This window comes from Hippoglossus hippoglossus, chromosome 4 (genome assembly GCF_009819705.1).
Source record: "Hippoglossus hippoglossus isolate fHipHip1 chromosome 4, fHipHip1.pri, whole genome shotgun sequence".
Lineage (NCBI taxonomy): Eukaryota > Metazoa > Chordata > Actinopteri > Pleuronectiformes > Pleuronectidae > Hippoglossus > Hippoglossus hippoglossus.
Window position 1 is genome coordinate 13,995,300 of NC_047154.1, and position 13,943 is coordinate 14,009,242.

The 13,943-nt window shown below is 41.9% G+C and overlaps 2 protein-coding genes across 4 annotated transcripts in view; both read left to right on the top strand.

Moving 5' to 3' along the window:
- Positions 1–8,082, top strand: part of cep350 (centrosomal protein 350) — a 31,968-nt gene extending 23,886 nt beyond the window's left edge. For both annotated transcript variants that reach the window (XM_034582403.1, XM_034582404.1), the window contains 5 exons: positions 93–1,897; positions 2,604–3,137; positions 3,635–3,778; positions 3,954–4,076; positions 4,701–8,082. In XM_034582403.1, coding sequence (XP_034438294.1) covers positions 93–1,897; positions 2,604–3,137; positions 3,635–3,778; positions 3,954–4,076; positions 4,701–4,868 — 2,774 coding nt within the window. In that variant the 3' untranslated portion in view covers positions 4,869–8,082. The remainder of the gene's footprint in view (positions 1–92; positions 1,898–2,603; positions 3,138–3,634; positions 3,779–3,953; positions 4,077–4,700) is intronic.
- Positions 8,083–9,008: 926 nt separating this feature from the next.
- Positions 9,009–13,943, top strand: part of qsox1 (quiescin Q6 sulfhydryl oxidase 1) — a 31,420-nt gene continuing 26,485 nt past the window's right edge. Inside the window, exons 1-3 of one of the 2 annotated variants that reach the window (XM_034583020.1) lie at positions 9,009–9,478; positions 12,467–12,567; positions 13,777–13,825. In XM_034583020.1, coding sequence (XP_034438911.1) covers positions 9,199–9,478; positions 12,467–12,567; positions 13,777–13,825 — 430 coding nt within the window. In that variant the 5' untranslated portion in view covers positions 9,009–9,198. The remainder of the gene's footprint in view (positions 9,479–12,466; positions 12,568–13,776; positions 13,826–13,943) is intronic. The other variant, XM_034583019.1, reaches the window with a different exon arrangement.

The following is a 13,943-nucleotide window of genomic DNA, read 5'->3' on the forward strand; positions in this document are numbered from 1 at the left end:
ACTAATATGTAAATTATGTACAGCATTTATTGAAAAGTTGATTTTGATATTAAAAGACACTGTATTAATGTTACTTTGGCTAATATTTTTAGATGCCCCTCTTGAAGTTGATCATAGTACATCCACCTCGGTGCCTGAAGTATTATCTGATGAAGACCCACCAACTGTCACTCCAACTCCAGTATACGGCAGCCCAGAGTGTCCGAGGAGCCGTCAGTCCTCTCTGGATCTTTTAAGACCCACCTCCAAAGAAACCAAGACACAGATAATTGAGTCTGGTGATGAGAACATTGTGTCTGATCTAAGATCTGAAATTCAGGAAGAGCTGGAGGTGGAAGTAAACTCCAGTTCAGAGGATCAACATTCTGAACTTCTCCATGAACTAGAAAAAGAAGACAGACCCGACTCCCGGGAGAAGCAGTCTACATGTAAACATGAGTCCTCTTCAATGAGTGAAAAACATCGATCATCTCCATCTGAAGCAGAGGATGTTGTAAAACCTACAGCTAAGTCACTTTCAGCTGCAATGGATTTCAAAAGCAAGGAGGCACCCAAGAAGGATGCTGAAGCCTCTTCTTCCTTGCCAGATGACTATCATGATGACTTTGAGTCATCACTCGATTCCTCACCCAGGGAAAAACATCCTATCTCCAAGTCAGAGTCTCAAATCTCAGTTTCCCCGACGGAAATCAAGGTTTCGAGAAAGGACTCCCTCGGCAGAACCACACCCAATGACAGCCAAGATGAAGAGGTAGAGGAGGAAATAGAGGATGAGCTGAGTCACCATTCTGGCATGAGTGAACCCAGCGAGCACTCTGGGAGACTGCTGGAGCTCTATAAGCAGACAGAAGATTTCAAACATGACACAAACAGCATCAACTCCAGCCACTCGGCACCCCTCTCTCCTCTGCTGACCCCTCTCTCTCCTGGTAAGGATGAGATGCCAAGTTTTAAAGTGGGAGATCGGGTTCTTGTGGGTAGCGTTCAGCCCGGCACTCTGATGTTCAAAGGCCCAACCAGCTTTGCCAATGGCTTCTGGGCCGGCGTGGAGCTGGATAAGTCTGAAGGGAGCAACAACGGCACTTATGATGGAGTGGTGTACTTTGAGTGTAATGAGTGCCACGGTATCTTTGCTCCTCCAGACAAAATCACACACCTCCCAGATAAGTTTGGGCTCTACACAGACACCACAGAGGACGAGGACTCGTTCTTTGACGATCTGTTAGACAAAGGTGGGGATAAATGTGAAAGAGATGAGGACGGAAATGATAAAAATCGAGGAAAACTAAAGAGTAAAAATGAGCAAACATCTCATAAGGACTTTGAGCCTGGAGATAAAAAGATCACAGATGATTCTCTTTACAAGAACCAGACCTCACTGAAGCCCCCATCCCACCTCAATTCACAGCATCACAAAGACTCCAATCATCAACTTTCTAATGGCAACAGTCAGGACATAATTTTGGAGTTTGACGATGCACCGACCACTCTCCTCATCTCTGACATGGCCAAGATTGACCTGGAGAAGAAGCAGATTCCAAAGGAGATCACAACCCTTGTCGAGAACGAAGATGTGGACTCACGACACCAGTTTACTCCTGCTGATCTTTCCACCGACATCGGGGAAGTCGAGGGAAAAGAGATGGAAACATACAAACTGGACAAATTCACAGACACGCTCTTCAACAACTTTCTGAGCGACACTGTGAAGCAGTTTACTGAACTTAAAAGGGCTAAAGAGCAGAAGATCAAAGATGCCAACCAGATGAATGGAGAGCTGTTGGCTGAAAATGTTGAAGAGGAGTGGATCCCTACAGTGGAACAAAAAGATGGTCTACCTTTCTTCCCAACCATAGAAAAAGAGGAGCTGTCTTCACCGGAGCTGTGCAACCGACCGGTGAGTGACTATTTCTGACTCTTTAATAATGCGTTTGTAGCCTATGTGGTCAATGAAAAATAGATTTAGTTAAGCAGGTTCCTTGCTGTGACACTTAAAAAAAAAAGATCCATGAGTGCATTTTGTGGCTTTTATTCACACTTGTACTAAAAGCAAAATATGAGCATAAACAGAAAATATCAGAGCCCTACTTTAAACTGAACAGGTAAAAAAGAAAAAAGGGAGATGCACCCCTTACCCCCCCTTACCCCGAATTTATAATAAAACATCAAATATCTGCAGTCTAAACAAACAATTACAGGCTGAATTTGAACTTTGACTTCTTCAGTGTTTTGTTTCGTTGTGTTTCGTCATTTCAATCTAAAATGTTAAAGCGAGATAGTGCTGGTCTTTAATGTGATTGAACTGTGGTGTTTTGATAATCAAGTTACTAGCAAACAGTGGTTATTGATTTGACCTGGAGGACCCTCATGTTTTTGGGATGTGTGCAGCCAAAGTCCAACTGTGTCTGTTAACAGTCTTTAGCTCTTTGCTGAAAAGCTTTTGTGTCTGAAACATCAGTAACAAGTAAAACTCTTAAAGACTAGATCCAAAGTCTGAAACCATGATTTATATGTAATGCTGCAGTTAAATATTCAAATTAATTGAAATTTTTATTTTCTAAACTGGTTGACCATCAAATTGTGTTTTTCTTTTTTCTTCGCAGGAGAGTCCAGTGTTGGGGGCCAGCGGTCAAGAGGAGCTTGCCAAGCGACTAGCAGAGCTGGAACTGAGCCGTGAACTACTGGATGATCTCGGTGACGATCAGGACTGGTTTGATGAGGACTATGGCCTCAGCTCCCGCAGGGAACAGCAGAGGCTTAAACAGAGGCAAATAGAGGAAGAGGAAGAGCTCAGGCTAGGAGGCCTGGGGAGGTCTGGCTCATCCACTCCTATGGGGGGGCTTGTCTCCTCACCGGGTGGAGAAGGGCAGGTCAAGTCTCCACCTAGACCCGAGCTTCCTCTGCCTCTACCTCCCAAACTACCTGAGCAGCCGGCCATGGTGGTGCCCCACTCGGCTGCAGAGGTGGAGAAGATGGTCCACGCTGCCACTCAGGAGATCTGGGAGAGCTGTGGCCTGGGGAGGGGGGGAGGAGTGACCCTTTCACAGCTGCCAAAGCCCAAACCTTCACATGAGTATCTGGGTACAGAGGCGACCTTCCAGGATCAGGAAGCCCTTTCCATCCGCAGCTACAAAAAGGTGAACAAAAACTGTGACAAAAACGACTATACACACATCCTAGGTGGATTTTTATTGTAAAACTGAAATCCGAACAATAGAACAGGCAGACACCCTTGGCATCCCCCTACCAATCATGCTTGTGAAAATCAGACAAATGCTTCAGTAACACTGAGCCAAAGGCAGCTGGACTCACACTTTATCTAAATGGGTCTACTGAGGTTAGATGCCAGACAAGTTCCCATTATTCAGCGGATTCCTCTCGCATGAGCATCCAAATGTTTCCAAAACGACACAACAATTTTAGTTGCCTTTGGTTACAACTGTGAGACGTCCCTGTGTTCATCGCACTGGAAAACATCCGACTCAGACGTTGCCTCAGTCCGTCTGATACTTTTTCATTGAATTCAAATAGCCGTGCTGTTGAGCAGTAATCATTGCTGAGTCATCCTCGTCGCAATTTATTTTATATTTTTTGTTTTAGCTCTAGTATCTCATCCCTCTCTGTTGTTCCGCAGGGTGTGTATGACCTGACATGGGAGATCCTGCAGGAGATCCATGCGGAAGATCCCAACGCTGATCAGCCTCAGTGGGTCAAAGCACGACGGGTGAAGGCCTCTTACCACAGAGTTAAGTCACCAGGAGACATCACCAAAGTCCAGGTACAGTGCTTCACTCTTTACTTGAGTTACTGGCAGTGTATTTAACTGTGTACAATTTGGGTTTTAATTATTGGGGTTTATATTTACAGGTCTTTACAGTCACCCAGATTCAAATGCAGTCTGATGTCTCTTACACATGTGATGACTGACGTTGTTTTCTCACTTTGTTGAACAGGAATTCCTCGCCGCAGAGGTACTGAAACTGTACGGTCTGGCCAAGGATCAGAGCCAGAAGACTGACTGGCAGAAGATGCTTAAATTTGGCAAAAAGAAACGGGACAGAGTCGATCACATACTGGTAGGTCCCAATATTCCATGTTTCAGTTATTCCCTCAACCAAGGAGGTTGTTTTCACCCTGTTGGTCCGTAAGCAAGATTACACAAAAACAATTGAACGGATTTACTTGAACTTTGGTGGAAGGATGGAGTATGGTTCAGGAAAGAGCTCGTTGAATTTTGGAGTGGATCAGGGGCAGATTCAGGAATTTTCCTTCGCTTTCTTGAACATTATGAGATGTGTGTTTTTCAATATTTCCACCATTCTCTCAGAGAATAATTGATGGATCTTGATGAGAGAAATCATGTATTGATATTTAATATATTTGAGTATGTGAAATTTAGTGTTAACTGTTGGAACCTTGGCAGAGATATGTGCTCTTCCTAGTGCCATTCTAGTTTGTACGATATTTTAAAGAGCAGCATTTTCATAGAATGTCCAACATCACCAAGACAGAGCATTAGATATGGATGTGACAGGAGTTGATAACATAAAAGAAACTGTTATTGTCTTATTGAATTTTGCATAAAACTGAAAATTGACATGCAAACTTTCAGTCGAGACATTTTTCCCACTTTACTTACAGTGATATGAACAACTGATGTTAGTAAGTTGTATGAGAGGTGACCCCTGTTTTTCTCTCAGGTCCAGGAACTCCACGAGGAGGAGGCCCAGTGGGTCAACTACGACGAGGACGAGCTGTTTGTCAAGATTCAGCTGGCAGACAGCATCTTTGATGCGTTGCTTAAAGACACCGCCAACACGCTGACACAAATTTGTGACACGAGGGCCAAACGAGAGGACCCCTCTTGACGGCTTTCCTGCTTAGATTTCGAACTACAAACCTCTAGCTCAACCGCAGTTTATCCTCAGCCCAGTGAGCTCCAGCCAACCTGTCGCTGCTCGGTCTTCCACCAGCTGATGTGCCAACAGCAACCCTCAGATGCCTTCAATCCCAGCATTACCTCTCAGCTCAACTACTCCTACTTATTTCATTGATGTTCATTTGCTGAATTTGCTTCAGCTAACTGTCGTGGTTGTACAATTTGTTGTCGCACACAAAATGCCTCCTGAGCGATCCTGAAACTTTTAACACCGTCTAGTCTCAGTTCTCCTGTTCTCATTTCTCACCTCCTGGACTGGTCATTTTGTAAATGCCAGTGGGAGAGTGAGCAGATTTTTTATAGAGTACAATGGACTGTGCCATTTGTTTGCATTTAAAGTCCATTAATGCTGCTAAGATGATTGTTCAACAGGGGACTAAAATATAAAACCTGCCTAGAACAAAAGTAGGTTGTCTTTTTTTGAATCTTAAATATATATATTCCGATTCAAAAATGTAATAGAATCGCAGAAAAATTATACAGTGTGGTCTGTCAGTGATTTGACTGTGACACATGATTGTTTTGACTTTGTAAACCAGCACATTAAATTAAACAGTGACTATGAGTTGAGCTGTCAACTTTAAGCTTTAATCTGGAGGAATTTACTCCCGTATTGGGTGAAGAGTGATGGGATTGCAGCCTTTTATACATAGCCCCCCATTTTAGGCGACGGTTAGCTTGCCTTAAAACAAAAATCTTTACAGGGACTTTTGGAACATAACTGACTGATTTAGACTGTAATGAATATTGAACTGTAATGCCTGTGTGGACCTACAAAGCTGCTAGTTTGTTTAAACTGTATGTTGAGCTTCATCATCCTGCTGCGTTGCCTAATTTAGAGGGCGATGTATAGAAAGAAAGTCGAGCCCTTCACCCAATAGGGAGATGTACTCTGTTAAAGCTGAGAGTCAGCACTTTAACTTCATAATTATTGTCGACTGTGTGTTGTAAAACAATGAAAGTGTCACTTACATTACAAAAATACTTTCAGACAGCACTGGGATGGAACATCACTGAGTTCAAATATTATATGAAATTTGTTTGCCTCTTTAGTTATATTATTTATTGTGTGACAAATGTTACTCAGAGGAAACGCTCACAGAGAAAAGAACGTTGAAAATTGTAAATGATCTCGTCAACATATAGATACACAGATAATTTTAACATTGTGTAAAGACAATTTAATTAAACTGTAAAAGCACAAATGCAAATGTGAATGTGAACGTGGCAATAACATTATGTCAAAGGTTTAAAAAGCGCTATTGATACCAGAAAAGAACATGGGGAAAATTGTTTTAATATTTAAAAGTTGTACTGTTGAGAACTAATTGAGATTGTTTGTATGATTTTTGTGGTGTCCACAACTGTCCATTTGGTCAACACAATCACTGTGTCCCACTTTTGTGTTACGTTTTCCACTTACACTATGTACCAGTGATAACAGATTGAAAACAAGTACTTATTGAATGATGTGTTTGTACAAACACACCACAGACTCAAAACACACTTTGGTCTGTAAGTGGGACACAACAGACTGGCAATTGGCTTGACCTGCTAGAATCAAAGCATAGGACGGTACTGAAATGCTGGATTTGAGCCTTACTTCTTCAGTCCTTTTTCTGTCTGGGACCTCAGATGACAACTGTGGCTGTGGCTCATTCCACCACCACTTATCCTGGAACAAGTTTCTGTAGCGGAACATTTTTTTTACTTAACCCCAAAAACCACTTCGTAGCGCAGCAGCGTGGCTCAACGCTCTGATTGCAAGTTGGGATCAGTCATCACCTAGTTGCCCAGACAGCGGAGGTGGTCTTTCTCAAAGTTCAGTTTAAGTGCCTCGTTAAGTTGGTTAATGTCCCAGCATCCTTTGGACCTGTTTTCTTTGAATATCTCCTTCAACTGCTGTAGACTACTTTTTTTTTTTTTATAAATGATCCTCAAACGACTGCTCTTCCAACCGATTCTTCCATTTCTGCCTTATGTCTCTGCATCAAAGCGTAGTGTAGTAGAGGTTGTTTTTATACCTTCTCATTTCCCTGTGCCTGAGGAGATGTCTGTAAGGCAAAAACAAATAACAGACTCACTCTAAAGGTCACCTGCTTCTTCCTGTCACTCTCCACCTGTGCATATAGACACAGTTGAGTCATCGTATTGATAAACGGTATCAGGACCTAGTTTGTGGACAGTCCACAGACATGGAACAGCTCCAGGCCCTGGGCTGCTCAGAGTGAGTCACTGAGCTAATGAGACTGAGCACGTAGGACTTTATCTCAGGGCTTTTTCTGGCCCTCGCTGTCAGCGCTGCTTTGTTCCAACAAACTGTACAAACTCACTGTGGCGTGTGTGATGGAGCGTCATCATCCTCACCGACTGTTTGGAGCTAAAGTGACCTTAAACTGAGAACTCAATGTTTTGTTTTTTTCTATTCTACTGTCAGTGTTTTAACAGTTGCTAATGTGTATGTTCAAACTGTAAATAATCTAATGTAGAAAAAGACCAAAAAACATTTGGATACTGATTGGTCCACGATATGACTTGTACATTTGGTCTGTAGGCAGATGTAAATGTGATGCTGACTCCATTAGTACCTTTTTAGAAACATTTTCTACAAACCCCTCTAGGATTGTCCTCTTGAATTGATTGTATGTGCGAGGAAGTGAAGTTCTCCTCTGTAACTATGCAGTACTTGGTCTTATGCATTGTTTTATATGTATGTATCCACAACTCCTGCTGTTAGTCTCTAGGTTCAAATGCATTCTCAAGAAGCTTTAAGCAGTTTGCTTTGGGACAGAGTTTTAGATAAAGTGTGTGGTCTGATCCTGTTAACCGAATTAAACTAGGCGGCAAATATTTGATTATCAAATGAACGCAGTCCGGCGAGACTTCCCTTCTTCGTCTTATGAAATGTGTATGAATATTTATAATAATGTGCTGCGAGTGTGCGCTAAGTGCACTTGAAGACTTGTACAATTCTTTTATGGTTGTAAATATACTGTCTTTCCAATCTGACCCGCTGTTACTGTAACCTGAACGATTGTTGTAAAATAAACACTGTTTACTTTGCAAATATGTACATAGTATATATTTGTTAACAGAAACAAACTTTGAATTTGTAAATAAAGCTTTGGCTGTTTCTAAAGGAATCTGCTGTCTCCGCCTCTCCTCACACTGATGTATATATAATCAGATGTTGATGTTTCCACAAACATGCAGCAGCAGGGTGATGTGTGTTTGAGTTGTGGGTGTAAGACTGACACATTGTCCCACGTCACATCACAGCACAATACCAAAAGATAAAGAAAACAGTGTACAAACTCAAAATGCCTGATGGGAGAACAGAGCTGTAGCCACTGCACCACTGAGGAGCCGAGGACACATCCTCTGATATATTACATGGCTTCCAGAGGAATTACAATCTAAACATGGGGATATTAAGGCTCAAGGATCAAAATATCTAGGATTTGGGCTATTTTAGTCAAAGATGATTAAATAACAATCCACCTCAATGTAGAGAGGCGTTGCAATTTGCAGAACATAGAACTGAAATTTTATAAATAAAATGTCATACCTTGGGATTTTGTAAATACTTTTTATATTATTTTGGTGGCCAGTCTAAAAGTGACTTAATTTCACTTAATTTAATTAACTTAATTCATTTAACTTCAATTATTTAACTTAATTCAATGCAAAAAGGATAAATTATTTTATTTATTTTGTGTGTGTGTGTGTGTATAGAAAGAAAATTTAGCAAAACTTTTTGTAGTTTTTGTAACTTCTTTGGAACGGAAACACAAACATATCCCATTTCCAGGTCAACTCCCTGAGCTGTCCATTTTAGTTTCTATTTTCATTATGTAGAATTTTAAGGAAGTTATTTACCATCAGTTACTTTCTGTCTGAAAGTCGTAGAGGGATAAAAATAGATATACTTTCGGTTCTTCTCAGAAAGTGATTCACTTGAAACCACCGTCCTCACTTCATCGGGTCTTTATCAAAAGGGTTCGTGTGCATGGAGCTGGTGACTGAACCTGGCTGTGGGTGTTTCTTTTAGTCTGGAGGAACTCTGGTCATCAGTAGTGGGAGGAACCAGGCAGCAGCAGCAGCAGGAGCAGGAGGAGGAGGAGGAGGAGGGAGAAGTTGTGTGAAGTTTAGTGACATTGAAGCGGAAACTTGCTGAGTTCAGACCCGCGGGTTTAACACCAGCTCCTCCACCACCTCCACCTCCAGCGGCGGCAGCAGCAGCTCGGACTGGGGGGAAGATGGCGCGGAGCTGCGGCCGTGCCACGTCTCGGTTTCCTCTGCATCCCAGAGAAGCGGCCACACTCGCCGCCTGGCTCTGCGTGTGTCTCCTCTCGCCCTGGGCTGCGGAGGCCGGACTGTACACCTCGTCCGACCAGATCATCCTGTTGACTCCGGAGAACGTGGAGTCGGTGCTGGTGAACTCCACCGCGGCCACGGTGGTGGAGTTCTACGCGTCGTGGTGCGGCCACTGCAGGCTCTTCACTCCGGTCTACAAACGTCTGGCCATTGACATTAAAGGTTGGTGTGTGGGCCTCCTGCTGCAAGTAGCCAATCATAACTAGTATTCATATATTCTCTGTATATTCTTGTCATGCAGGGCTGAGGGGTACATTTATAATAATCTAAGATTTGTTAAATGTTTTGAGTTTAAAACCACAACCTTCACTACAAGAGTAAATATCAGTATTTAAATATTAAAAGAAACAATAATCTGACATTTATCGACTGATTTGATCTTGATATAATTTTGCCCATTATTTTATAAATTTATCGTCCAGCCCCACTGTAATGTTACTGTCAGTGGAGGGCAAAGTATCAACTTACTATATCTCAATGAAGTATTATTGTCAAAATGTACTCATAGTGCAGTAAAAAGTCCCCCGCCAGTGTTTACTACTATAAATGGTGTTTTTTTGGATTAATATTACTGCTGCATTCATTTTGTAGAGTTTGTTGCATTCTAGTTCTGTTGATATTCCAGGTTGAGCTCATTTGAACCACTTTATATACTGTGGGCTAGTTTAATGCATCATATTATGAATGATCATCGAATGCTTGCAGAGTGGCTATGCTGCGAGAACCACCTTTCTCTAAAAAGTCAACTTTTCTAGAGCCAATCGAAGAGGCTTTTGAAAGAGTTGATTCACATTGAGAAGGGTGGAGAACACCTAAACACTATTTTCACTATAACAGGATTTTCAAATCTCCATCTACGTGTCATCGCTGATAAGCATCATGGAAACTATCAAGATGCAGATTTTACGAGAGCAATGGAGAATATTTTTTGTATAAAGCAGGATTTGCAATATTGTACTCTTTGATAAAGTAGAGTTGAAGTATAAAATTGCTTCAGATGCACCTACTCAAGTAAAGTACAAGTACATCAAATTTGTATTTAAGTTAAAATTACTTCTTGAGTTATTGTATTTAATTATTGTCCACTACTGGGTACTGTTAAGTTACACCCCCCTGATGTTTTCAACACGTGCATGTAAACAGTGAGCGAGCTGTTGATTGTGTCTGTTAATCAGAGCATGTGATCTAATGAGTGTGTTTTTATTCTGCTCGACACCGTGGCTCAAAAAACTCACCATCACGTCATCTGAGTTCGGTTTCTGGAGCTCGTGCACCGAGAGAAACATCACATTGCAGTGAGAATCAATATAATTAGGATGACAGTCAGGGGCAAAGAGTCTGGTGATGGCAGAGGGCCTAACACAGTCATGGGGTATTTCAGTCTCACACACAGTCAACAATGGTAACTTGGCAGGCGATGGAAATGCCTTGCCCTGGAGCTGGGAGAGAGATCCTGCTGACATTTTATGGGAGAAATGAGGTGTAGGTGCTCAAGTCAACCATGAACCTGTGTGAGTGTATCGGCAACAATTATCTTCCTGATGGGGTCTGAAGTGAATTCATAGGCCCGTCAACAAATCTGAAAACACAACAACAAACACAACAACAAAACACAACAACATGAATTTCTAATGAAAATACCTGCTATAGACAAGGCTCATTGCTGATTGGATGGACCCACTGTTCGTCTTTTAACAGGATGATGATGCTGGAAAAATGTTTTTTTGTGATTTTGGTAATGTGTTTTCCTATTTGCACTTCAGGGCCACCATACCTCAACAATCAAAACACAGTTCATTCAATGTTCAGCATGCATGTCTTTAGCAAGGCATCTAATGTCAGATGGTAGTGATGATGATACTATTCACAGCTGGTTTTCCACGTCAGTCTTGAATGAGTCTTTGCAAGAGTGAGTTTTGAGGCTGGGCGATGACTTCAAATCAATACCACGATTATTTCAAACTTTCACCTCGATTACGACTAATTAACATGCCCCACGCCCCCACGCATGAGGCGCATTACTCAGCGCCAGTCAAAAATTGATTCTGCTCCTCTGCCCTTTCCTAATCACTCACACGTACATGCAAAATAAACGTAGCGCAAACCCGACAGTTCGTGAATACACGCACTGGGGAAAGTATTTATCCAACATGAGCAAGATTCAGTTGGTTAGAGGTTACAAATGTCGGTTTTGATACATTTTCAGTTAATTGCCCAGTCCTACCTCAGTGATGTCTCCTCAGAAGAGAAGCATCCTCAGGACGTACATACAGGTTATAGATCTTGAGCAGAGGGAGGTTGTTGTGTGGAGCTTTGATCGCTTTGTTGCTTGCAGATCTGTGATTTTGTGTTGCAGGTTGTCGGGAACATCAGCTGATCAACAGTTAACAGCTTAACAAACATGTTATTTTCCTTTTGTTTGCTTAACGTCCTGAAACCTTTCACCAAATGAGTGAACATTTGACTCACTTTGCAAACTCGCCAATATGTTGACGTATCAAGCCTCTGTACTGGCAGAGTAGGAAAGGGTGTTTGTATAAAATGCACCGTTTTACTTTATCCGGTTGCATCAGCTCTGTATCAGCAACAAAGCTCCTTCAAATTCTCCCTCTGATTGAGGTTTTAGCTTCTTAGCTATTAGCTATTAGCTATTAGCTCGCTCACCACAAAACTTGCCTGCGTAACATTGCCTCTGTCAGAATATGGTCTTGTGAAAGCAGCTTCTTGACCACAAACAAAAGAGACTTAACTTTTTCCAACTCATCTAGTTTACTATATTTCAACCTGCAGACTTGCTTGCTATTGGCTTCTTTCATTTCTGCCAGCACTTCCCCACAAATTAACCACACTATGTTGCTTTATACAAAAAATATTCTCCATTGCTCTCGTAAAATCTGCATCTTGATAGTTTCCATGATGCTTATCAGCGATGACACGTAGATGGAGATTTGACAGGTCAGAACCAACTAACCAGAGGGACGTCTAGTCTATCATTTTATGTTTTCTTTTTTTATCGGGGAAATACAAATTTATTGAGAGAGTGTTTGTATGAATGAGTTGTCTCACAGGTCATATATGGCCTGGAGGCCGGAGGGTCTCCTCTCCTGCAGTAGACTAAATATTTCCCTTTATTTGATGTCTTTTCTTCAGAGTGGAAGCCAGCTGTGGACCTGGCAGCGATAGACTGCGCTGAAGCTGTGAACAGGAAGGTCTGCAGCAGCTACGGCATCACAGGGTATCCGACCATCAAGGTAACAGTGAGCTGTCTGCTAATGCTCATCTTTATTGGCACGGTTACATTATTGTGAAGGCTCAATTTCATGCTATCCAATATTAGATAAACTTCCACATCTTATTGCTTGACCGAATGTGTTCCTACCACTGCTACTGTATGACACACAATGCATTTTCTGAACTGGTCACAAAACCAGGAAAATCCACAGTTTTGCTTTAAAAAAGGTTCTCCTTTATGATGTGGAGTGTGTATTTTACATTTAATTTATTTTCAAAACTTGACAGTTAAATAATCTTTTTCGTTATTGATATAAACATTTTTCTAGTTTCAGCCTCTGACATGTAAGGCTTTGCTACTCTTCTCTGTTTTACAACATTTAAATTGAACGTCTTTTATACAAACAGGCCATTAAACATTTTAATTCATTTTGCAGGGATGATTTACATTGATTAGATTCCACAGGGACCATGTATGAGATCAAGGTAGATAGAAATGTGATTTTCATATTTGAGGACGTATTTCATTTCTTTGTCATGATTGGTCATTAAGTTATAAAAAAAGTGTGGCAGAGGCTGTGTTTTTGCTTCCGAGATGAAATAATGAGTTGTTAAATCATAATATGTTGCTCAGATTGTTAGTCTCAGTTCATGGTATGCACTTTTCTGTCAGTAGGTGGCAGTAATAATCTGAAGTGAGTCAACTAGGCATTACTCTGCTTGTGTTAGTAGATTTGTGTGAGTGTATTTATCATTGTAGAAGCTCTGGATGACAATGTGACTGTAGATACTATCATGTGTTCCCAGTGAGTAGAGTTGACCTTTGCATGATCTGCAGCTACTCTGCAGAAAAGCCCCAGTTTCAAACATCTGTGTTTCTATCTTATCTGATTTGTCAGCAGCCAGTGTGTGCTCAGGCCTCTACTCTAATTTCTGCTTCCGCTCTCTGCCGTCGAGCGAGAGCGACAGAAACAAAGATCTCATTCTGTTTGAACCCACAGTGGAGCTTTAACATCTGCAAATCATTTCAACCAGGAAGGATTGAGAGGTCAAGGCGGGCAGAGAGGAGCGCTGCCCCGCCACCACCAAACGTTACACATCACTTTGCTCCTCTCGTGGTCGTGTGAGGCCCGTCTGAGTTGATCCCTCTCTCTCACTCTCACTCTCACTCTCACTCTCACTCTCACTCTCTCTCTGATCTAAACTCTCTCTCTTCTTGCATTTCACAGTTCTTCCATGCCTACACCAAGGCTCGCTCCAATGGCCTGCCTTTCAAAGGTACACACAAGCAGACTCTACCTTAAATTGTCTTCCAATGGCGTACGTGCAGTTTCAGCAGCAGGCGTCCCGTCAGATTAGGAACATGCACACCGATCATTTTCCTATCAGACATGTA